Source organism: Marmota flaviventris, chromosome 3 (genome assembly GCF_047511675.1).
Source record: "Marmota flaviventris isolate mMarFla1 chromosome 3, mMarFla1.hap1, whole genome shotgun sequence".
NCBI lineage: Eukaryota > Metazoa > Chordata > Mammalia > Rodentia > Sciuridae > Marmota > Marmota flaviventris.
In genome coordinates, this window is record NC_092500.1 from 66782562 (window position 1) to 66808927 (window position 26366).

General features: G+C 48.1%; 1 protein-coding gene across 1 annotated transcript in view; it reads left to right on the plus strand.

Annotated features, from left to right (window-relative positions):
• The first annotated feature begins 17623 nt into the window (after positions 1-17623).
• Positions 17624-26366, plus strand: part of Faim2 (Fas apoptotic inhibitory molecule 2) — a 31947-nt gene continuing 23204 nt past the window's right edge. The window contains exons 1-5 of the mRNA XM_027950011.2: positions 17624-17729; positions 20135-20330; positions 23607-23710; positions 24084-24148; positions 24527-24580. Of these exons, the coding sequence (XP_027805812.1) occupies positions 17715-17729; positions 20135-20330; positions 23607-23710; positions 24084-24148; positions 24527-24580 (434 nt within the window). The 5' untranslated portion in view covers positions 17624-17714. The remainder of the gene's footprint in view (positions 17730-20134; positions 20331-23606; positions 23711-24083; positions 24149-24526; positions 24581-26366) is intronic.

Here is a 26366-nt window from a genome sequence, read left to right on the forward strand (position 1 = left end):
TTTTAAAAAAGGCTGAGTCTGGGCACAGTGGCATACTCCTCTAATCCCAGTGGTTTGGGAGGCTCAGACAGGAAGATTGAGAGTTCAGAGCCAGCCTCAGCAAAGGCAAGGCACTAAGTAACCCAATGAGACCCTGTCTCTAAATAAAAAAATACAAAATAGGGCTGGGGGTCTGGCTCAGAGGTTAAGCGCCCCTGGGTTGAATCCACAGTACCAAAAAAAAAAAAAAAATAGCTATCTCCCAGGGCTCCCCATTCCTCTAATAACGTATCTTTGGAAGTTCTTCGTAAACCAAGCTCATCACACAAACCTGTCACACGGTCATGGCCCATGTAACACCTCCAGCGATGCCCTCTACCTGGTACAAAGCTCCAAATCCCTGGCCTGGAACCCAGGGTTCTTCCTCCTTGGCCCCAGCCCCTAATCCCTCCCCACATTTGCTGCCACTCCTCTGTCCACACCCTTCACTGCAGCCACGGTGTTAGTCACCAACCTGCATCCCACACCGCCTCACACCTCACTCTTTGCACAATCTGTTCCCTCTACCGGGAATGCCCCCCTCCCCTGCCTGGAGAATTCCCGCATCACAGGCCTCCCTCCCTCTGCAGACCCTGTGTTTGATGTGGAGTTGGGCAGCTGGGTTAGACTGCTGCTAGCCACCTCCTGGCTGAGTGACCTCAGGCAAAATTGCTTAACCACCCTTAGCCTCAGTTTTCTCATCTACAAAATGGAGAGGATAACCAGCCACACCTCCCATTGTGAGGGTGAGCTAAGAAAGGGCAGGGCCCTGCTGGGCATGTGGCAGGGACTTGGGAAATAGTGGTGGCCACTGCTGCTCTTAGTGTTCTTATCCACAGCTCACCCTCCCCACTGCACCACTCAACCCCCACCCCCAGTACTGCCACCACCACAACTAACTCTGGAGAACCAGAGAGAAATTCCCTGCAATCAACCTTGATCCATGGAGCCATAATGGCCGTGGCAATGGAGCTCGCCAGGAACAGGTATGCTCTCAGGCAAGGGTCTAGGTCACAGCAGGTGAGGTGGGGAATCTGGGGAGGCGGGGAGGATATAGCTGCAATAATGGTTTCACCAGCCCCCCACATGCCAGGCCTGACTGTGCTCCACTCCTGAGGGGCTCTGAGTCCTGCCCTGCTCTCCCCCTCTGTCACCTCTTTTGCCCCATCCCCACTCCCTTGGTGGTTCCTTCTATGACCACTGGTGACTCTCGCTAATGAGCAGCCACTACAGGCCAGTGCTATGATGATCACAGGCCTGCTCCTCAGCGCTGGCCTAGGGTGTGGGCTGTGGAGCCAGGGCACATGCTTGGCATGGTGCCCAGGGTGCTGCAGCATGTGATGAGTGGTCACCATCACCCTCCCACACCACAGTCCCCTAGAGAACAGTGGGTTTTAGAGGCAGACCACCCTGGGTTCAAGTCTCTGCTCCATAACTTTCTAAGTGTATAACACTGGGGAAATCACTCAATTACTCTGGCTCCCACTTCTTCCTTGTCTTTAATAGGGAGATGATAATAATAGCTCCAACCTCATTGAGCTGATAAAAGGATTAAAAATGTCTTCATGTCTTTAAAGCATTTAAGTGTAAGGCTTAGAAGACAGCAAGCATTCAGTAAATGTTAGTTATTATTAACTGTTTCCCTATGTGGGGGATGAGGAAATAGAAGAAAAGAAAAGTTAAGTAACTTGTATAAGGTCACTCAGTTCATAAGTGGCAGAGCCAGGATTCCACCGTTGGGCTGCTTCACTCCAAAATTAGAGTCCTCTCAAACCCCTTATTCCATGTTGCCTCTTATCTTTATTACCCTTATTCCCTAAAATTAAGCCTGAAAAACTTGTTTATTTAATTTTTTTTTTTTTTATAGCTGAGATTGAACCCCAAGCGCTTTTTCTTGCTAAGTTGCTTAGGGCCTCGCTAAGTTGCTGAAGCTGGCTTTGATCTCTCGATCCTCCTGCCTCAGCCTCCCAAGCTTCTGGGATTTCAGGAGTGCAACACCATACGTGGCTCAGAAAAACTTCGTTTTCTTTTAGTTTTACTTGATTTGTAATTTTTAAAAATCTTTATTTCTTTTTAGTTGTACATAATAATAGAATGTATTTTGACATATCATACATACATAGAGTATAACTTCACATTCTTGTGTTTGTACATGATATGGACTTCCACTGGTTGTGTATGCATGTATGAACATAGGAAAGTTATGTATGATTCATTGTACCATCTTTCCTATTCCCATCTCCCATCCCTTCCCCCCACACCCCCCGACAAATTGGTGAACCTTCACTACTCTCTTCCCATCCCCCTATTGTAAGTTAGCATCCGCATAGCAGACAGAACATTTAGCTTTTGGGTTTTTGGGCTTGGCTTATTTCACTTAGCATGATAGTCTACAGTTCCATCCATTTACTGGAAAATGCCAGAATTTCATTCTTCTTTATGGCTGAGATTACTCATTCCATTGTGTATATATACCACATTTTCTTTATCCATATATCTATTGAATGGCACCTAGGTTGGTTCCATAGCTTAGCTATTGTGAATTGAGCTGCTATGAATATTGATGTGGCCACATCACTATAGTATGCTGATTTTAAGTCTTTTGGGTATATGCCAAGGAGTCCGATAACTGCGTCAAATGGTGATTCTATTCCAAGTAGAGAAACTTTTTTTTAAATTCACTAATTACATTGGAAATGGGTTGAAACATTTCATATATATTTGAACCCATGAGTTCATTTTTAAAATTTATTTTGTAGTAGGACACAATATCTTTATTTTATTTATTTATTTTTATATGGTGCAAAGGATTGAACCCAGCACCTTGCATGTGCTAGGTGAGCACTCTACTGCTAAACCACAACCCCAGCCCTGAATCCATGAGTTCTTGATAAGAAAAATAAAACATTGATTATTTTAAGAGATGGTAGGAAACTAGCTCATTATTTTGAAACTATAAACAAAGGGAAAGAAACATTGATTCTACCTTTCTAGTACAATTTATAAAAGTTGACTCATACTGCCAAGTTCACGCCTATAATTCCAGCAACTTGGAAGGCTGAGACAGGAGGATCAAAAGGCCAAGGTCAGCTTCAGCAACTTAGCAAGACCTTGTCTCAAAATGAAAAATAAAATGGGCTGGGGATGAAGCTCAGTGGTAAAGCACCCCTGGGTTCAATGCCCAGCACAAGAAAGAAAGAATGTAAAAACAATTAGATAGTTGAGAAAGGAAGGGTCTATTGGTAAAAGTGTTTCAGCTTACTAAATGCAAGAGGAATGACAGAACCCCAACACTTTGCAACCCCTAATAAAATGATGGGTCCAGGCATTAATCCTCAGCAGCTGCTCAACCGTGTCTCCTGCCAGAAGAACACCAACCCAGGTGGAGGAATTGACCCCATGCCTGAAACTAATCCCATCGAACTCAGGGACCAGTCAAACCTGAGGCTGGGGAAACACTACTGGAAAAATGATCTGGTTCCATCAGTAAATAAATTGCAAGGGAGTGGGAAAAGAAAAAAGGGAACCTATTTTAAAAAGACTTAAAGAGGTATTAATCATTAGCAACATACAGACTTTACTTGGATGCTGATTTACACAAATTATTTTAGAAATGAAGAAATTGGAGGGCTTGGGTCATAGCTCAGTGGTAGTGCACTCGCTTAGCACGTTCGAGACCCTGGGTGTGATCCTTAGCACCACATAAAAATAAATAAATAAAATACAGGTATTGACAACTACAACTAAAAAATAAATAAATATATTGTGTTCATGTACAACTTTAAAAATAAATTAAAAAAAGAAATGAAGAAATTGGAGAATTAGAACAGTGGCTGTTTTTTTTGTTGTTGTTGTTATTGTTGTTGTTTTTTTGTACTGGAGATTGAACTTAGGGCACTTGGCCACTGAGCCACATCCCCTGCCCTATTTTGTACTGTATTTAGAGAAGGAGCTTACTGAGTTGCTTAGCTCCTCGCTTTTGCTGAGGCTGGCTTTGAACTCTCAATCCTCCTTCCTCAGCCTCCCAAGCCACTGGGATTACAGGTGTGTGCCACTGTGTCCTGCAGGATTTTTGTTTTATATTTATTTTTTAGTTATAGGTGGACACAATATCTTTATTTTATTTTTATGTGGTGCTGAGGATCGAACCCAGTGCCTCACACATGTGAGGCAAGTGCTCTCTCTGAGCCACAATCCCAGCGCCAGGATATTTGATATTAATAAATTATTGTTCATTTGGGGGAGTGTAATAATAGTATGACTATTTTTTAAAGTATTCTTCTCTTAGAAATTATATGCTGAAATATTTACAGTCAAAAGGTATGATGCTTGAGACTTATTTCAATAGAACCCAGAGGGGTGGGATTGTGGCTCAGTGGTAGAGTGCTTGCCTAGCACAGGTGAGGCACTGGTTCGATCCTCAGCACCACATAAAAACAAATAAATAAAATAAAGGCTAAATTCTTTATTTAGAAGAAGAAGAAGAACAACCACCACCACCACCACCTCCCAGAGGTGTAGCAGGGCTTGATGAACCTCTACTGACTGAGCTGATTGTCACTGAAGTGGGGAGATGAGTACGTGGGGGTTATTGTGTTATTCTCTTCACTGTTGTATATGTTGGAGATTTTCCATAATGGAAACGAAAAGACAGAATAATATAAAACTATGTTGTATTTAGAAGTGTGTTCAGGAGCTGATCCTTGATGAGCCTCACTTGGTGCTGCCAAGGGACCTAACCCGCCAGAGGCAAACCGCTGTCACTGAATGCTCACATGCACCAGGCGCTATTCTAAGCATTTGACTTGTTTTCAGTCACCAAATCATGCGCAGAGGACTTGGATTGTGCCTGTTTTAGAAGATTTTTAAGAGGTTAATTAGGCTAGGTCCAGTGACACAGGCCTGTAATCCCAGCGACATGGGAGGCTGAGGGAGGAGCTTTGGTAAGTTTAAGACCAGCCTGAGAAACTTAGTAAGGCACTGTCTCAAATTTTAAAAAAGGGGCTGGGGATGTAGCTCAGTGGTAGAGTGCTTGCTTGGCATGTGTGAAGCCCTGAGTCCAATCCTTCAGAGTTCTAGCAATATGCTACGACAGTATGCAATGGGCTACTTCTTAACATGCAAAGCCAAACATCATCCCCCCTGAGCCACTCTGGTGTCCTTTTTGTATTCAGAGGCCCTCCCTGATCCTGCTGCATCTCTGCCTTGCCCGATATGGGGCCAGGAAAGGCTGAATGAGGGTGGGGACTGTGGAACTTGGCTGGCAGGACCCCACCTCGAGAGCCAAGGTGTGTGAACAGCATGACCCTGAAAGTCACTGACCCATGAAGTGGGCAAGGGTGGGGCAGTGCCAAACTGGGACAGCTGAACGTTTCAAACCTCTTTCTCCCCACTGCAGGAGCAGACTTTACCACTGGGGCTGTCTCTGGAGAGACCTGCTGAACATTCTCCCTGGTGTGTGTGTGTGTGTGTGTGTGTGTGTGTGTGTACACGCACTTGCATGTGTCCTCACACTGAGGGAAATCACAGGCTGACTGCAAGAGGGGGAGAATCTCCTCCTTTAAAGGGGGCAGAGAGCTGGAGGCTGGACACGATGACTTCGGGATTCCTCGATATCTGTTTCCGGTTGTCTTCTAGCCACCCAGAAGCATGTATGTGGGTGTAGGGTTTGGCTTCCCTGTTTTCTGGGAGATTATAACCTAAAGGATTTAAGGATTAAAATCTCCAAATACTCTTAGCCCTGGAGCCATCCAAACAGGCCTGGCACCATCTCAGCACAGTTCCTTGCTGCCTGGATTCTCTCCCCATCCTATCCCTTACCACATCATTCATTGCAGGCTTGCTCTCAGCACTTCCTCCATGGCAGGCCCTATGCTTGGTCCTGAGGATGCAAAGATGAGTGAAGCATGGCTCTGTTTCTCTCAGGTTGTTCACAGCCTAGTAGGGAGGCGGACACATGAACAGAGAAATATGAGGGTGAAAGTGAAAATCCCTGTACTATACACCCTTCTTCTTGGCAGCCTCCTAGGGATTAGCTGTGCACCCCCTTCACATCCCTCCCCATCCATTAGCTATAAGTTCAATGCATCATAGGCCCTCTCCTGACCCTCCCCACAACATCTCCTTGGGGGGGTTTCCTTAAAAGAGTAGGGAATTGGGAACAGTACACTTTAGATCATCAGCTCTGTTCAATAGAAAGCAATAGAACATGAGACACAAATGCTAATCACATAAGTAATTCAGATTGTTTTACTAGCCTCAGTTTTTAAAAAGTAAAAAGAACAGGTAAAATCAATTTTAGTAATATATTTTATTTAATTCAATATGCCTGAAATATTATTCCTTCAATGTATAATCAATATAAAAATTATGAATAAAGTATTTTGCATTGGCTTTTCATAGTGTCTTTGATCCCAGTGTGTATTTTACATTTATAGCACATTTCCATTTGGACCAACCACATATTAAATGCTCAATAGCCACGTGTGGCTAGTGGCTGTCATATCGGAACAGTATAGATATACATTATCCTGGGATTTGGTCTGCTTTACTGAGTTTTGAAGCTGGAAACTCAACTCTAGGCTCCATCTCCCCCTAAGATGATGCCAGGAAGAAGAGTGACCACAGCCTCCTGTCCTTGCCTGGAATCCCAGCGTGGGATACCAGGCATGAAACAGGCTGAGAGTGTGGCCTATTAGACAATCAGAGAGCCTAGGGGCTGGTGGCCCTCTGGGGAGTTGCTGAGTCTTGCCCGCCTATGGGCTCCATTGCCCTGATGTGGGCTCACACAGAGCCCAGAGATGCCCTTGCTCTGTTGTCTCCTTCAACTGCATCTGCCAAAATGCTACCTTCAAAATGCCTCAGCTACAAAATTTAGAACAAAGAAGGCAGTGCAACAGAGAAAAGGTCAGAAAAAAAGCACACCAATATTTTATCACACCTATATTTTAACGAAGCTTTTCTCTGGGTTTTGAATCTAGGTAACTAGTTTTTTCTTTCTGTTTTTTTACATTTTCTTGTAAGTTCTTTTGACACCCCCCCCCCAACCGGTATTGGGGATGAAACCCAGGTCCTTGCACACACTTTGCAAGTAGGCAAGTGCTCTGTTACATAGCTATACCTCAAGACCTTTAAAAGTCTTAAAATTATAAGCTTGTAGGCTGGGGTTGTGGCTCAGTGGCAGAGCACTTGCCAAGCATGCGTGAGGCACTTGGTTTGATCCTGGCACCACATAAAAATAAACAAAAATAAAGGTATTGTGTCCATCTACAACTAAAAAAAATTTTAAAAATTATAAACTTGTATTAACTACTTTTATAATTTGAAAAAATTATATATATATATATATATATATATATATATATATATATATATATATATATAATTCTACTTGATCTCCAGACCAAAGTACCAGCAACCCTGGAGGACTTCTTGGGCCTCCATCTGCATTGCTGTTCTCTGTTGTGGTTCTTATACCACCCTCTTGAGTTTGCTGTGGTCCTGTCTTACCTCTTCCCCAGCAGCTTGAGCGTGGAGTCTGCATCTCCACAACATCACAGAGCCTGGCATACCGTTTGCCATCAAGTAGGGGCTCACAGTGTGGGCCAGGTGACTGAAGCTAGCCCAAAGCCTCCCACTGGTCTGAATAACTTGGGACTCTACATTCCCTCTCTTTTATTAATTAATTAATTAATCTATTTATCTATCTATTTATTTATTTATAATGAGGATTGAACCCAGGGATGCTTAACCATGAGCCATATCCCCAGCCTCTCTTTTCTCTTCCCTTTCTTTCTTTAAGGAAAAAAACAAAACACACACACACACACACACTCATTCACACAAATCCATATATATATATAATTTTTTTCGTTGTAGATGGATGCTGGGGGTCAAACCCAGTGCCTCACATGTGCCAGGCAAGGGCTCTACCACTGAGCCACAACCCCAGCCCCTCTTTCTGTCTTTTTTGAGAGTCTCACTAACTTGCTTAGGGCCTTGCTAAATTGCTCATGCTGGCTTTGAGCTTGTGATGTTCTCTTACCTCATTTTCCCAAATCACTGGGGGTACAGGCATGCTCCACTGCACCTGGCTTCTTTCTTTTTTAATTATTTTTACTTTATAAACTGATACATAGATGTTCCCTTTTCTTGATGACCCAGTCCAGTAACTCTCCTCCTCCAATATCTAAAAATCAAAACCCTTTAGTGACAGGGCATCTCAAGAGGTCACACTGTCCAAATTCCTCCTTGCCTCTGGTTAGGTTATATACTTCCTCCAGCTGGGTTCGACCTGGGGAGGCTATAGGGAGTTCAAAGTTTCCCAGAGACAGAGTCAGATCAACCTGCCCCGGATTCTGGCCTCAGTTCCTGCTGTGGGACACAGCCTGTTCCTTTGTTTTTCTTTTCTGGGTTCTCTGCGGCTCTTCCCGGACCACTAGTGTGACAGAGCCCTTGACACGGTGCACAGTCTGGGCTTGAGTTACAGGTGGAAGAGCCCATGGATGGCTGCTTGGTGCTGGCTGTGGCCTTGTTTGGAAAATGGGACCCTGGGCCAACTCATGCTCTGGCCTCTCACTAGAAAAAGTCTGTAAATCTGTCTCAGGCCAGCAACTGTCAGCTGTTCCACAGAAAAGTCTTTTCTTGAAAATGCGCTGATCAAACACTTGCAACAGGCCCCAAGACGTCTCCGAGATCTCACTCTTCAAGTGCTGTTGAGAACAGGCTTCACAGCCTCCGCCACACACACACCATTGAAATATTTACGAGGCTCCTGGCTCACAAAACAGCACTTTCAGCTCAGAAGAAAGGGAGGAGACTTAGTACTTGTTGAGTGCTTACATCACCTCACACTGTGCAGAGAGCCTCCCCGTTCATGAAGGAGCTGCCACTAACTAACCCCATTCAACCAATGGAGCCCTGAGTCCCTGAGGTACCACTGCATGGTGGCTGAGAGCTGGGCTCTGGTGTCTGCCGGGACTGGGAAGCTGGCTCCATTCCCTGCCAACTGTGAGTGACCTTGGGCAAGTTACTTAACCTCTCCAACTCTTGGTTTGGTGTCTGTAAAATGGAGATGATAAAAAGGACTAACACTGTTGTGAGGCCTAAGCAGAACCATTTGTGTAGCACACTAAAATAGTGCCTAGCCTGTGTGATGCGCCCCCTCGACATTAGCTGTTGTAACTAATAAGCACAATCACATCACACAGCTGGAGAGTGAAGGGGATGGCACCCAGGTCACTCCCTACCAATGGCAACACTCCAAGAACTGGCCAGGCCTCCTAGCCCTTCTCATGTCCAGCTACCCGGGTGCTCAACCCCCAAACCTCTTCCTTTTACTCACCTTCTAATGCCAGGAAGCCCTTCACCAACTCCGGACCATTTTACCTTAAATAACTTGTGCATGAGAAACTGTGAATTTCCTGCATCTTCACTGCCCCACCTACGCCCAGGCCCCTGGCCACGGTTACCTCCCCTGAAGGCATTCATGGTATCCTCAGTCTCTTCTTTGTCTGCCCCCTTGTAAAATCTGAATCTTCATGGGTCACCTCTGCCTTCAACCCCCCCTCATAACTCTCCAAATTCCTCCTCAGCCCACAAGTCCTCCGCATCTCAGAGCTTCTGCACGTGGAGCTCCTACTCTTCTGAACCCTCTTCCACCAGTTCACTCCTACTGTCCTTCAGGTCTCTTGGAGGCCTTCCCTGAATGCAGCCCTCCCCCATCTAAACCACCGCCCTCTCCCTCTCCCTCCAGGCAGCTGGGCTTTTGCTTCAGGGCTTGGCCATATGTGATTAGACATGGGTACAGGCTCTTTAAAGTCTGCTTCCCCCTCCATACTTCAAGCTCCAGAAGAGCAGGGGTGGGGGTCTCTTGCTCATTACTACCTTCCCAGCTCAGTGCAGGGCACTCAGGCCACAGTGAATCCAAGTGGTTCAATGAACAAGTGCTGGTCCTCACCCAAGCACATGAAGGGCTACCCACAATGCTGCAAGGCCAAATCGCACTGAGAAATGGCCTTGCCAAGTGGACTGGACACCTCCCACCTCCCACAGTAGGCACAGTGGGAAAGGCTGAGGAGCCCTGGCTGAATTGTGGGGGCAGTGCATGGGAACAGAACTGACATCTACTCATCCTTCCCTAGTGACCAGCCTCTCACAGCCAGGCAGTTGGCCTTTACAGTTGAGGTAACACACAAGGCCTGGCAGACCAAAGGCTCTGGCCCTCACTAGCTCTCTACTGTTCCCAGATCTCTTTTCCTCACCACTTCCTCTTTGACCCAGAACCATCCTTCATCCTTCAAGGTTAACCAATGAAGGTTATGGTTTTCCCCTACCAGGGCCTCTTGGAGCCTGCTAAATGGTTATACAAGAATTTCTAATGGTAGAATTTTGAGCCTGGGGTAGTCCTGGAAGTCTTACCCCTCCAAGAGTAGAGGACAGGGAAGGAGGTCCCTCAAACCCCACCTGTGGGTGTGAATATAGCTGCCTTGCCTAGATCAGCCTCCAGTCTCCCCCTGGGATAAGTGTTCTTCCTCTTGGAATTAAGCACAAAGTTGGTACCTCATGTTTTTCTTCTTCTGTGCTCTTCTTTGTGCACCATTTTGGTCCCCTAAAGAGTCTCCTTCTCTTTCCTCTTCCACCCCTGTCTCTGTTGTATTCTATTATTTTCTTCAAGATGCTTTCATGCCAGGTACAGTGCCTGTAATCCTAGCAGCTTGTGAGATTACAACAGGAGGATCTCAAGTTTAAGGACAGCCTCAGCAACTTAGCAAGGCCCTCAGCAACTTAGTGAGACCCTGTCTCAAAAATAAAATAAAACATAAAAAAAGTGCTGGGGATGTAGCTCAGTGGTAAAGCACCCAGTACCAAAAAAAAAAAAAAAAAAAAAAAAAAAATGTTCAAAAGTCACCCCTCTTTCCTCCAGTTCTTCCTGATCTCCCAACCAGATATAACATATAACCTCTCCTTTTCTCTGAACCCCCCCAAAAGCCCAATGCTGATAATTGTCAATCATGTATGACTTTGTCTGAAAGATACTGGGGAATAAATAGTGTTTTTGCTTATCTGGCATTCTAGAATTTTATGATTCTTTGCAGCGTGCACAACAAGTTGGTGCTGGTTATAAGTTTCTGAGCCATGATAAAGATGGTGCCCATTTGACAATGGCAGGTACACTGCACTGTGGGTTCCTTGAGGGAGTGGATGGTCTCTCACATCTTTGATTCCCTAGCACCTAACATGGTGCTACCGCATGGTCCATTTTTGATAAATGGTTCTGAATGACGTTTACAACAACAGCTCTAATTTGTTTGGCTTACAGTATGCCAGGCACTTTGCTGAGCCCTGTAGATATGTCACTGGGCCCTCACAATCACAGGCACTAATAGCCCCTACTAAGAAGTAAGCCCCACAGGCAGAGATTTCTGTCTGATGTGGTCACTGTTGTGTGTATATATCAATGTTTGACATGAAGTAGGCCCTCAATAAATATTCATTGAATTAATTAATGAATATCCGCTTTATAGATGAGGAGACTGAACTTCTGAGAGCTTTAATGACTTGCCCAATGTCACTCATCTCATTAGCAAAGAACCAGAATTTGCACCCAGATTGATCTGATTCCAAAGCCTCTATTCTTCACTATTGAACTCTTCCAGGTGCAAGGGATAGGGCAGGGACTGGAAGGATCAAGGATCGAGATCCACAGCCTGTACCTTTAAGAAGCTTTCCATCTGGTAGGCAATTGGAAATGCATGCACAAAACAGGCCAGGAATTGGGCAGGGCAGACACCAAGATGCAGAGGAAAGAAACGACTTCTCTAGGGCCTCCTGCAAGTGAATGGTCAAATCTGGACTAGTACACCAATTGTTTTTTTTTTTTGTTTGTTTGTTTGTTTTTTTCCCATGACTTTATTTTCTAAGGGACCTGACCCAGCCCTATGAAGAAATATTCTAACACTGCTGGATCACAGGGGACACAGTGTGAGGCTGAGAATGAGGAGCCCAGGGATTGTCCTCCTATATTCAGCGAGAGCCTGCTTCAGCCTCAGCCCCTTGTCTAGCTCCCAGCAAAGCCCAGGCATGGGAGAGCAGAAAGAAAGAGGAGGGAGGGAACATGGTTCACTGAGCAATCCCTGCAGCTGAGTAGCTCAGGATGTTGACACCTGCCAAGGCCTGGGCGTTGTGTCTTGTTTTGGAGACTGTATCTGGGGAGGTGCAAGGTGTCTTGGGGTGAGGGGGTGGGGGGGCAGGAATAGAAATCCCAGCAAAGAAGGGTTGTGCAACCAAGCTACAGTTGACTAGGAGAGGAGTGTCAGTTTGGGGCTGTAGGGCTGCTGGGGGGGGGGAAGGAGGGAGGGAGGGTCCCTGTGAGGGAGGGAGGGTCCCTGTGAATAACAGTGAAGAAGGGGGGGATCTGCAGAAGAATGACAGGCTTTGACATTTGAGGGGGAAAGGGCAGCCATGGGTTTGGCCAGGTGGATGGTCAGTCAGAACAGCCTGATGCCTGAGCTGGCCTGGCCTGCCCAACATCTTGTGGCCCACCCTGAGACACCTGCCCCCTGTGAAGAGCCCTGCCCCTGTCTCCCATCACTGGTCTCACTTGCTCTCCCTTCACCCAAAGGGGGTGGAGAATGTGCAAATTGTGCACATGTATGTGTGTGTACACACATGTGTGCCTGGAGAGCTCTCTGCCTGGAGAGCCTTGAGGTCTGAGAACCCCCAACTCCTTCCCTACCCCAACCTGCATGTGTGCATCAAAACCCCCATGTGCTGAGGGCCACAGAGTTGGGGTCAAATGCTCTCTTCCCACCCTGGCCTTCAGCAGGTCATGTAACTTTGGGTTAGTCACTCAACCTCTTTGGCTTTGTGTTTCAACATCTGTAAAATGAGAAGTGTCCACACCTTCAGCCCCCTCCTCTTCCTGGTACTGCCACCAAACAGATCTGGCTGGCAACCAGAGCAGAACCAGGTGGGATGGGCTGCCACGGTGTGGGCCTGAATGAAGGAGAGAAGAAATGACTGGGGTGCCCGCCTCGCCTGATCTGACACCCACCACCTCCTCATCCTCTAAGAAAGACATGAAAATACACTTGGCCTTGGAATCTCTCCACTCTAGACTGGTTGTTGAAGACAGTGAGGGGGACTGCAGAAGAAGAAAAGAATTCCCCTCTGTCTCCCTGGACCCAGCTGCTGCCCTGGGCTTGTTCTGCCCCTCCTTCTTGACCTCACTTTTTGAGGATGGCCAGGTTCAGCTACTGTCCACACACTAATGAGCCAGAGTTGGCTGCTCACTGTCTAATTCCATAAAAACCTGAGCTGAGCTCCAGAGCAAGACGGGCACAGCCTTCCCCACAATATAGTGCATGGTGCCTCCTGGGGCTGTTCAGGAGGCCCAACCTGGACCTCTCTCCTGGCTCTAGAGACCCCATCCAGCTGCCTGTGGACACTACCTGCAGACACCCCCACAACTCAAACTCAGCCTGAACACAGCAGCTCCTCCTTCCTTTTAATAGTGCCACCAGTCTCCCAGGGCCTTGGCCTCCAAACTTCCATCCCTTCTGACTCTCCTTTTCCTTTAGTTCCACACCCAGTTCTTCCCAAGTCCTGTCAATCCTGTCCCAAGCTTTTTGCTTCTTTTCATTTTTCTGCCCCCTGGTTCATTTTTTTTAAAAATTATGAACGATGCATAGAACATAGTTGCTTGACTCTGTCCTAGGTGCTTTAAAGATCCTACCTTCCTTAGCTCTCACGACCTTGGCATAGAGATGAGGAAACTGAATTACAGAAAAATGCAAGCATCTTGCCTAGGGCCAGGATTTGGGCCCAAGCAGACTACTCCAGAGCCTGGACTTTGAGCTCTCACACAAGGACTGTGAGAGAGTCTGAAGGCTTGTCCTGCACTTTTAACCTCTTCCTCTTTCAGCCTCTCACACATGACACTCACTGATGAAACCTTCTTCCTTTCCTATTTAAGAAAATGCTGGATTGCGGTTATAGCTCAGTGGTAGAGCATTTGCCTACCCATGTGAAGCGCGGGGTTTGATCCTTAGTATCACATAAAATAAATAAATAAATAATAAAGATTTTGTGTCCATCTACACCTAAAATATTTTTTTAAAAAGAAAAATGTTTAACAACAAATATTATTACAATGCTTCAGCTTTCTGAAGCATGTCTTTGAACATGTCATTACTCTGCTCAAAAAACCTTGAAACTCCTCAGACTTCCACATATCATGCAAACAGAATGAAGTCCATCCCTGGGCTGGGGATTCAAGAATATGACCCCACAACCTCCCCAGCTCCCCTGAGGACCCCTTCACCATTCCCAGCTCCCCTCAGGCACTCATTCCTCTAGCACCATTCTGCCTGTGCCTGTGCCCCTCCAAGCCCCCCAGGCCTGCCCACCCTTCCCATAATGGGGTAGGAACAGAGCCCAAGGGGATCTGCATCTGCCTTGAAATGGTAAGCATGTGATTTTCCCCCTTTAAACCACCAAAGCTCCTACCAGAGTATGTCACACAGAGATAGGCACAACAAACACGATGAAGGAATGAACATGTGGGTAACTGTGGAAATGAGTTGCCTGGTGAGGGTGGAAAGTAATTATTTCATTAACTAACATTTGTGCAACCCTTAAGGTTAACACTAACAGTTCACGCCAAAAGCTTACTGTGTGCTGGCCACAGTGTTGAACAGTGTTATTTAATTCTATGAAGTCAGTTCCCCATTTTACAGATGGGGAATCTGAGGCTCAAAGAGGGGAACTCACTTGTCATACAGCTTCCAAGTTGGGGAGGTAGGATCTACTTCTGTGGGCCATGCTGTGACCACCATGCCTAACTGTGTCTAGATGCCAGAGAAGTGTCACTTGATGTTCCAGCTTTTCAGTGTCTCTTGCACTGACAACATAAAAATGTCTGAGGAATAAAGGATTTTGTTTAAAGAACTTATTCATCCTGATATTCATTAATTTACTACATTCATTGGCCGGGCACTGTGGTGCTTGCTTGTAATCCCAGCAACTCAGGAGGCTGAGGCAGGAGGATTGAAAGTTCCAGGCCAACCTCAGCAACTTAGCGAGACCCTGAGCAACTTAGTGAGTCCCAGTCTCAAAAAAAAAAAAAAAAGGACTGGAGATAAAATTCCATGGTAAAGCACCTATGGGTTCAATCTCCAAGTACTGCAGAACAAAACAAAATTTAAAAAGCCCCAACCACATCCAAGTTTTAACCCAAGTGTAAACAGTGTAGCTGTTTTAACCTGGCAGTGTAGAACAATGACAAATTCTAATCTCCAGTAGCTGATATTCTTGTAGGAGATGCACAGAGTGTGTGAGAGAAAAAGGAAACAAAAAATAAAAGTCAGGAGTAACAATTGCTATGGGAAAAACACAGGAGGTTAGGAAAAAGCAACAATCCAATGTGCTAGGTGGGGTATGCAGGTGGCACTTCTACTGTGCACAAGAAGACCTCCACGTGAAAGCGATGTCTGAGCAGAGCAGCGGGCCCAGGCTTACACATGCATGTGACAAATTGGTTATAGAATGGAGGGTGAAGAGAGAAAAGTGGTAGAATAAAGACTTCCCTAATTTCCCTCACACAGAGGGTCCTCTTTTTCTATGGTCTTTAGAGGGGAGGTCTAGCTGTGAGAAAGCAAGTGAGGAAGGATCCATGCATCATTCCTAGTTAAGAATTGCTTGGCCCAGGCAAGGAGCAGTCAAGAGGCCCATGCAACTGGAGCACAGTGAATGAAAAGACAAGGAATAGGTGGATTTGCAAACATGAAAACACTGAGGCCTACATAAATTCAAGTTCTGCACAATGCCACATGTCTGGGATATATTAATAGCTACAATTTATTGAGTGTGTTCCACATACCTGGCACTGTACTCAGTCCTGCCAACACAAAAACTGCAGGATCCTTAGAGTCTAATGGGGAGACAAAGATTTCCATAGTGACATGTGATTGGCGCTACATCAGGCTGCTCTGAAACTACAAAACTGGAGCATCTAGCCTGGACTCCAAAGCAAAGAAGTTTCCTGAGGAGGTGGCACTTGAACCATCAAGTAAAAGAAGGAAACACCTCTGGAACACAGATGTGGAGAAGGAAGGCAGGTCAGACTTGGCCTGGCTAGGGAGCAACTCAAACAGCAGTGCTGGACCTAGGGATAGCTTGCTGGAGGAGGGGCTTGGGTGTGTGGGACTGTAAGTGCATCTGAAAGTGGTGGCCAAGGCTTACACATGCATGTGACAAATTGGTTATGGAATGGAGGATGAAGAGAGAAAAGTGGTAGAATGAAGACTTCCCTAATTTCCCTCACACAGAGGATCCTCTTTCTCTATGGTCTTTAGAGGGGAGGTCTAGCTGGGAGATGACAGAAGATCAGAAAGTAAGTCGGCACTCCCACTATATCTTGGTTTCTCACCCCATCTAGAAGGTTCAGACCCTTCTTTTAGTCTTCTCTGAGTCCTCACTCCAGGGCAGCCCAAGGCATGGGTAGGAGATTCCTCAGTAAATAAAAGGTTACCTACCAGCAGCACTTCCTGGTCTTCAATGTGTTGCCCTGACCTATGTGTCTTACAGTCAAATTAGGAGGACAGAGCTCTTTTCCACCCTCTTTTCATAGGTGATGCTGCAACTCAGAGAGGTCAAGGGCTTTCCAAGGTTAGACAACCAGTGGGTGACTAAATTGGAACTCCAGCCCAACTCTTGAGATTGCAAACCTCACAGTGACACTGCAGCAACTGCAGCAAATGGGACCTGGTGATGACTGAGTCCCAAGGACAAGGCTGGAGAAGGGGGTGGATTGGGCTCTGAAGTGGGTATAGGATGGAGACTGGGTGATGGGGGCTGAGCAGAGGCAGGAAGACAGGAGAGGCTTTGAGATAGAACTAGTGATGTCTCCAGAAAGACCTGGTTAAATGTCCTAACAGCATTGAAAAGACAGACGTTGCATCCTCCCAACCACTTCTCTGGGAGACAAGGGAGGCAGGGGCCTATCCTATTTCTCCCACCTTACAGGTGAGAAAACCAAAGCTAGGAGAGGTGGCTACATGGTTTGCCCAAGGGCCATAGGAATTTAGGGCCCAGAGGCCCTGTTAGAAGCAGGCAGAGTGCACAAGACATCCAGGATTTCCCCCCTCTACCCTGGATGATGAAATAGATGACGGAGATAGAAATCAGGGCCGTGATCACACAGGGAGAGGGAACAAGGCAGGAGCCTGGCTGGAGCCTAATTGCGGCATTGATGGTGGAGAGATGAGGCCCTGACACAGCTCTGGCTAAGGGCAGGCGGCAGGCGGCATCAGCTGGTCGGGTGTCACGGAGTCCCCGCGCCTCCTCCCTCCCCCGCGGACCCATCCACTTGGGCTTCTCCGCAGCACCGAGCTCCCTAATCCCGGGGGAAGGGGGAAGATACTGAGGAGGGGAGGAGGAGGGGAGCGGAGGAGGGGGCGGCAAGCACCTCCTCCCTGAGCTCGCGAATCCGCAGCGTCCTCCGCAGCATCCTCCCAGGCCCGCCCCCCTGCCCCCAGTCCCCCCCTCCTCGAGCGGATGGTACGCTCCGGTCCTCTTGGCCCGGCTGCAGTGGATGTTGCTAGAACCCACGCGGAGGAAGGAAGAGACGCAGGCAGGCTGCGGTGACCCAAGCGGCCGCCCCTGCCTCAGGGACCCCTTCCCCGAGAGACGGCACCATGACCCAGGGAAAGGTACCGGCATCTCCCCCGACCTGCACCATCCTCTATCCTCCGGGCTCCCTGTCTCCCTGTCATTCTGAGTAAGCTCCCTTGGACCACTTTAAGCAGCTTTCCCTTGTCTCCAGGGCAAAGGTGCTCTGTGATACTTGCTGAAGTCAGAGAACCAAAAGGCCCATCTCTAGAAAAGGGTTGGCACCTCTCTGGACCCCTGGGCTCTCCTCCCTTCCCATCTCTTCCACCCCATACTTTGCTATCTCAAGACTTTACAAGGCCATGGCCTCCATAACCAGCCAGCCTGGGTGTGCAGCATAACTGTATCTATGTGCTGTGTATTTGTATGCTAGGATGAACCTTGAGGGATAATGCTTGTGGGCATCCCTCCACTTGCAGACCCAACCACTTTATAGTCATCTTTCACATCCTCAAAGAATCCTTCTCCCCACCATCACCCCTAACTCCCTGTCATTACTCTACATCTGGTTATCTGGATATCTGGATATTTGGATAAGTACATTATGGTTGGGGTTACTATGGAAACCCTGCATCAGGATGCCCTGGTTTTTGTTTTTGTTTTGGCCAGGCATGAGACTGATAAAAATATATTCTTATTTTCTAGTTTTAGGCCTGAATTGTGGGGGAGGGCTGGGCAGAGACTTGGCTGGCCCAGTAGGGTTATGTAACATCAACAGCCTGTGGAATTATACAACCATTAGGGCCTAGGGCAAAGGGGGAGGGTCCTCCAGTCTGCTGTTTGGAGGGCTAAGGATTGGGCAGAGAAAACAGAAGGCCCTCCCCTACTCCCCTCCCCCTTCTTAGCTTTGAGATGAGCTTCTGAGCCAATGGCATCCCTCCCTGGGCCCTCAGATCTTCCTCTCCCTGTTTTTAGGTTCTTTGGGCATCAAAATGATGTCACTGGGTGATACCACCTCCTGCCATTGGCCGGACATCACTTGGGAATGCCATATGTGTGTGTGTGTTCTGGGGAGTGAGTGTCAAAGTGGAGCCGAGATAGGTTTTCCCACGCTCGACCCCTGAGGTCTGCATGATGAAGGGATCTGGGAGGGGGAGAAATGCAGTCTCACAGGCCTGGGTTCCTGGATCCTTCCCCAGGGGCCTGGGGACGTTGAGCCTTCACTTCTTTTCCCCAACTTGCCCCCCACCAGTCTCTCTGCAGGTACTATTTTCTGTCTTGGGGTGAACTTGCTACTTCCTGCCTCCTCAATCCCTTGCCTCAGTTCACGCACTGGGATAGACAAGACTCCTCCAGTCCAGTAGTCCTTTGGGCTAGCTAGGAACCAGGAGTCTTCTGGTGTTCGCCCATCTCTGGGCCAGACAACCTGCTCAGGAGCCCTGCTGTCTTCCTTAGGACCTGTCAACTTCAGCTTAGGTCAACTTGGAATCAAACCTAAATGCCACTTTCTGAGTCTGGTCTCCTTGTGGCTCTTGTTTTCACATCACCTCCTCCACACCAATCTTTCCTTCTCTGGCCACATCACTGAGACCTCACAGCTCATAGCCTCCCAACAAAGCTAAATGTGGGCATGATGGGGCTGGGACATATCTGAGGATAAACAGATTTGAGTTCTCAACTTGCCATGGGCACATTTTCCCCGGGGCCTCCTTCCCTCATTCGTTAAGTGAAGGAAGGGGCTAAACTAGATGTCTTTTGAGGTCCCCTCCAGCAGTGGCATTCTGAAATTCTGTCTGTTTGGAGGAGAAGCCAAGGTTCCCATAGGATGAGGCCAGAACAGGGCCCCGACCAGGGGCTCGTGTCCTCCCTGCACCCGGCCCTCTCCATCCTCTTTTCTCTTTCCTCCCTTTCCTTTCCCCTTCTTGTCCCCTTCTCTCCCCTGTCCCCATTCTCCTTGTGTCATTTCTAGCCCAGCAGAAAGAGACCAGTCCCAGTTTGTGGGACTTAGGCCCTGTGCCCCAGCAGGCCATGTGTGGCCCTGTGCCCATGGATGAATCACTCCTCTGTGATCTTCAGTTCCTTGATTTTAAAACGGAGATCAAAATACAACCAGCAAGGCAGCAGGGAGATGAAATGAGAGAATCTTTCATCCAGTAATGTTTTTGAGTGCCTACTATGGGCCAGGCCCTTCTGTGGACCCCAGGGAAACAGTGGGACCACAGAGACCCAGGCCCTGCCCCCCAGGGACAGTGACCACCAATGCTGGACACTGCTAAGAATTTTCCCCTTTCTGAGTTCTTATCCTGGCTCCATGGTCCACCCATGGCTAGCCCCCATTCTCTTGGAGCTCAGTTCTGCCATCGATAAAATGGGGAGATTTTTGTCTACACACTGTCCTTCCTAGTACAGGTGAAAGCACCCAGGGAAGTTCCAGGAATTGGGCTGACAAGGAGGGGTTGGAAGGCTCTCTTTCCCTGGTGACTGTCTTTCTGTCTCCACTTCACAGCTCTCCGTGGCTAACAAGGCCCCTGGGACCGAGGGGCAGCAGCAGGCGAATGGTGAGAAAAAGGAGGCTCCAGCAGTACCCTCAGCCCCACCCTCCTATGAGGAGGCCACCTCTGGGGAGGGGCTGAAGGCAGGAGCCTTCCCCCCAGCCCCCACGGCTGTGCCTCTCCATCCCAGCTGGGCCTTTGTGGACCCCAGTAAGTCACTCAGCTCCTGGAAGATGGAGCATGTGGGGAGCAGTGGGCCCACAAGGAAAACCTGGGTGGGAAGAAGTTGCCCAAATGCCAGATGCATTGTATGGTTGTTGTATGCAGTTGCGCTATCAAAGACTTTGAAGGGCTATAGCTGTGGCTCAGTGGCTGTGGCTGGGTGGCAGAGCACTTGCCTAGCATGTGTGAAGCACTGGGTTCAATCCTTAGCACCACATAAATAAGCAAATAAAATAAAGGAATTGTCCATCTACAACTACAAAATTAAAAAAAAAAGACTTAGAATTTGAGGACTATTCTAAGGGTAGGTTGAAGAGGACTCCATGAAAAGGGAGAGGTGATGTCTGTAGTCAGGGTGCTCTCTGACAGGGAAAAGGGGATTTTTTTTTTTTTTTTTCAAGTCATCAGGCTAGAACAAGTGGAACAGATAGATGGAGGACAAAAGCCAGGATGTGGTCTAGAAAAGCCTTCCTAGAAGAAAGAGATGAAGCAAGGGATTGGTCATGACCTTAGCTGGATCTGGTTCCCTGTGAGTGGGGGTACAACATTTACACATTGATGGATCTGAAACCTTAGCAGGGAAGGTCCCCACGGAGACCCCATGGTTTGGGGGAGTTAGGGGCCTGGGGATCCACCTCATCAAGTACTTTCATTGTCTCCCTTCCCTTTCCCTAGCCAAACCAGACTGGGCACGACTCAGAGCCACACCTAAGGCCAGTGCCAGCTTCTTCTGGCCAAGGTTCCCTGCAGGAGCTTCATCTCGGGGCTGGGAATAGGCAGCTTCCCACAGGCTGTAAGGAAGAGTCCCTCACATACTCCTCAACCCCTCTGCGTCCTCCCGCAGTCTCTCCCCTCCCCCATTTTGCCATCCCCACCTCCACCACCTGCAGAATTCTAGAAGGGACCCCAGAGACAATGCTCCAGACAGAGCCCCTGTTTGCAGGAAGTGGCCACCATAGTCTACGGCTCCCACTACCAACCTCCTGGACCTGGAACCCAGATGTCTCGTGGTTCACACTACTGGAAGGCCAAAGGTCTGATGTTTGTGGGCGCCCTTTCCTCTGCCCCTGACACCCACAGACTTGCTTTCCCTCTCCTTTTCTCCCTGGCCATTTGGGTTGGCAAAGAAAATAGGCAGAATGTGAAGGAGGAGTGAAAGATAAGAGGGAGGCCCCAGGTTAGGTTTAGGTTTACAGTGGACCTGCCCCTCTGCCTCTTCTTCATTTCTCATGTTTTGGTTGCTAGAGTGAGCTGCTTTACCATATATATATATATATTTTCAGTTGTAGATGGACACAATATCTCTTTCTTTCTTTCGGGTGCTGGGATTGAACTCAGGGGTGCTCAACCACTGAGCCACATCCCCAGCCCTGTTTTGTATTTTATTTAGAAACAGGATCTCACTGAGTTGCTTAGTGCCTCACTTTTTGCTGAGGCTGGCTTTGAACTTGTGGTCCTCCTGCCTCAGCCTCCCTAGCCATTGGGATTACAGGCGTGCGCCACCATACCCAGCTTTTTAAAATTTATTTTCATGTGGTGTGAGGATTGAACCCAATGCCTCACATGTGCTAGGCAAGCACTCTACCACTGAGCTACAACCCCAGCCCCTGGGCTGCTTTACTTTAAGAAATGTGTTCCAAGGAACAATCCAGTCAGGAAGAGCACTCCTTTCAATTAGCGTGTGATACACATTTCCTAGGTGTATGCCAGGCAGTGTCTGGCTCTGACATCAAAGGATGCAGGAGACTCTGCAAGGAAATGATGACTACCACCTAGGAGCACAGATTGAGTGAGAGAGGCCTGGGCAGCTCATCTAACCCGTCTGCTGGGCACAGAAGCCTTCCTAGCAGAAGGGATATCCATGCTGAGTCCTGAAAGATGCCATGAGTTAGCTGAGGGAAGAGGTAGAAAAATGAGTGTTTGAGGCAGAAAGAATAGAATGTGCATAGGTCCACAGGCAGGCCAGCATGTGGCTGAAAAAATGTACTCAGGCCAAGAAAAGTGGGAGGGAGGGATGTGTAGGGGAGCTTGGAGGACCCTGCTCCTGAAGGAGATTGGAGTCTTTGTTAAGGAACTGGAACTTGAGTGATGGGCTGTGGGGAGCCATTGAAGAGCTTAAAGCAAGGCCATATCAGTTTTTTTTTTTTAATTTTTATTGTTGGTTGTTCAAAACATTACATAGTTCTTGATATATCATATTTCACACTTTGATTCAAGTGGGTTATGAACTCCCATTTTTACCCCTTATACAGATTGCAGAATCACATCAGTTACACATCCATTGATTTACATATTGCCATACTAGCGTCTGTTGTATTCTGCTGGGAAAGGCACCATATCAGTTTTAAAGGACCAAGAAAGAGGTTATTGTTGCGGGGGGCAGTGAGGGAGAGATTATGGAGACCTGATGGGGCCAATGGAGGAAAACAGAGTGGACACATATGAAGACTTGGGAATGGCCCTGAGGAAGGACAGGGTATTATAGTCCCCACACGAGGCACAGAGGACATAGGGTTTAATTTTTATCTTATTTGATCCACATAAAATGAGTATCACCAACCCATAGCAGAAGATACTCAGAGAAAGCTGGTGACTTGCTCAAGGTCACACAGCTAGTCAGTCCTAGAAAATGGATCTGCCTGTAGGTCTGTTTGACCATAGAGTACATGCTCTTCCAAAAATCTGAGTTCTGGGACCAAGCCCTGAACCTTTATCCTCACTTGACCCTCCACTTCTTTCCCTTGTCCTGGCTTTATTTCCCCTCCAGGATCCCACCCGGCCCTGATTTCTGGAACACCAGAAAGTCTGACCCGTCAAACCACCAGTCCCCAGAGCCCATTCCAAGGGCCTCAGAGGAATCCAGGGTCAGAATCTTTGACCCTGGGATGTGCTGAGGGGCTTGGAGAATGGCTATCCTTTTCTGATCCTTGACCACAAGGAAGCCAGGGTACCCAGGGAGGAGGATGGGGACACAAGACAGAAGGGACACTTGTGTGTGGTAGAGCTCAGCCCCCAGAGCCCCAACCAGGCTAAGTAGAGGGAAAGGGAGGAGAGATGACAATTCATTTCCAGGACCCAGAACAGGAAAGTTAAGAAGTGACCAGGGAGAGAGATCTAAGTGTGGGCTGGAGTGGGGTGTTTGATAATGGAGCAGGAGAAAAAGACTTTGCTGAGTCCAGAGAGCCATCTTGACCGAGCAGATGGCCATTAGGGACAGTGTTTTTGTGTACAGGAACCCTCATGACCCTCCACTTGCCCACACAGGCAACAGCTCCAGCTATGATGGTGGTTATCCCTCGGGGCACCATGAGCTCTTCACCATCTACAGTTGGGATGACCAGAAAGTTAGGCGGGTCTTCATCAGAAAGGTAAGCGCCTTTCTCTGTCTCTCCAGAATTGGAGGCTTGCCTCTCAAAGTCCCTTGGCCTAACCTCTGCCTGCAGAAGCCACCTTCCCCCCTTTCTTGTGATTCCAGCTGATGGACATCCCTATTAGGAAGAGCTTCTTAGTTTCACCCAGGCCCCTGCTGCTCCCACCTCTGGATTCCATGGTTGTTTTCCACTTGTCCTGGGTCTTTCCCAGTGATTCCTAAGAAGGAGGATGGAGTGCCCAGGAAGTGGGTCTGGAGATTCAAATGAGTCCCTGAGAGTCTGGGGTCTCCCTGAGCCTTGATGGAAGCCTGAGCCTGCCTGGCCCCAAACAGGGATCCTCAAACTGAGAAGAACCCCATTTATTCCCCAGGTCTACACCATCCTTCTGATTCAGTTGCTTGTGACCTTGGGAGTCGTGGCTCTCTTTACCTTTTGGTGAGTTGACAATGTGAACTGGCACCATCCAGGGTGGTCATGGCCAATCCTGGGGCAGGGGAATTCCCAGTCAGACCTCATTTGGAATGTTCACCAAGAGAGATTTGGGGGGACACCTGAGGAGTCCTCTATCCAGAGAGACTTGCTGCTCTCTGGGCCTGCAGGTGTCTAAGAGGCAGTCTTTCTTACAGATCCACCAGCTACAAACCCAGGAACCCCTGGTCCCAGCTTGGGCCTGGGCTGTAACTCCCTGAGTCTCCAGGGGCTGCATCCCTCCTTCTTCCTCCTTTTGAAGTCTTGTGAACCGTATGTGACGGGTGCAAATGTTGAACCAGAAATAGAGACCTATGGTAAATTTTGATCTTCTCTTCTTTGCAGTGACCCTGTTAAGGATTATGTCCAGGCCAACCCTGGATGGTACTGGGCATCCTAGTGAGTATACCCCACCCCTGAATCCCCTTCCCAGAGAAGATCCAATGGCAATAGGAGGGAATCTCTGTGTCTCTGTTGACAGATCCAAGCACATGACTTCCCCATACCCCATGGAGACTGTCCTTCCAGATCCCTCTGCCTTACCCCATTCTGCTGGCTGCAGCACATGACCAGAAGGACTTTTCTGGAGTATTGAGGCCTGAACAGGGCAGACAGAAGATGTGGGTAGATTCTGGTGCCTGCATAACTTGGAAAGGGTGGGGCTCGGGCCATGGCTGGAGAGACCCCGTGCCTTGGCCCTAACAGAGGAGGGGGAACACCTTGACCCACACTAATGATAATGTTGCTATTCTTATTAGCATTGCTATTATTAATGCTTATGAAATTATTAATCATAATAGCCACCACTTAAAGAGTGCCTAATAAGGGCTGGGCATTCTTCTGTGTGCTTTATGTACAGTATTGCATTTGATCCTTGAATCTACTGGGCATGATTACCTCAGAAAACGAAGGCTCAGAGGGCTTGAGTAATTTGCCCAAGGTCACACAGCTAGTCAGTGATGATTGGAATACAAACCCAAGATTCAGGTTAAAACTTGTGACCTTTATCCTTCTGTTTGGCAGTCTCTTTTTAACCCTCAAGTCACCTGGCTCATGCTAGTCCTATAATCTTTTAAAGAACATAGCTGGTAGCTTGGGAGAAGAGGTGTGAAGTTTTAGGTGATTCTGACCCTCCTTTCTGGGTAATTAAGGAGTAATTCTGGATAATTCCAGGCCAGAACCACTCTGGGACTCAGGGAAGAGCTGCTCTTTCCATAGGCTTTCTGAGTGCCCAGCCCTGTACCAAGGCTACCATGGATGAGGCTTCTGCAGTGAAAGACAACAGTTTGATGAAGGAGAGACTGGACTGGCAAAGGGCTGAAAGGATTTCTCAGAAAGTCATGGGGTCCTAGGGGTCAAAGCTCTGATCATCCGACTAAGGAAGTTGCACACTGTGGCTGTCCCAGGGCTGTTCCTGGATAGAGATCTGGTGGGGAAGTTAACCCAAAGCCCCCTGGACCACCTTGAGCCCAGAGCAGTCTCAGAGTTGGACCTAGAGTTGGCACAAACCAGCCAAAGACTGGCAGTAAAGAGACTCTTCCTGGCCTCGGGCTTCTTGAAGAAGCTTGGAAACCTCTTTAAAGTTGTGGGTCCAGGAGAAGAGATTTTCATACTTAAAGCCTGTCCTAGGTCACAGGAGAAGAGGCCCTGTCTGCAGAGCAAGCAGGGAGGCATGTGTCTTTGGAGAGGAGAGGCATTATTTGGTAAAGCTAATGAGGCCCCAGGGACTGCCACCCCAGCCAGCCCACACAGCAGGTTGGCATGGATCCCAACACATAGTCACCACTGCCTAGTAGCCTCAGCCCCCCTGAGAACTCGGGAATGGAGTCCTTAGGTCTCTGGGCCTTCTGTGAGAGGGTCTCCAGGACCCCATGCCCTGAGCACCTGGCAAGAGGACAGCCTCAGGAAGTGGGGCAGAGTCCATGCCATGGTGTGTGTGTGTGTGTGGAGAATGGGGATCAGGGGAAAAGAGGTCAGGAGAATCTGGCCTCTGAGTGATGAGATCTGGAGTCCCTCCTCACCATCTTCAGGCTTGGAGGGGGGTGGTGCGGGTAGAAAGAAATTAGAAGTGGGCGTGGGCTATGTGCTTTTCATGGGGTGTCACAAAGCATGAAAGGTACTTAGGAGTTTCAACTGTCCTTTCCTCCAGAAAGCCCACCTGGGGTTCTGCCCTGCCCCTTCCTCA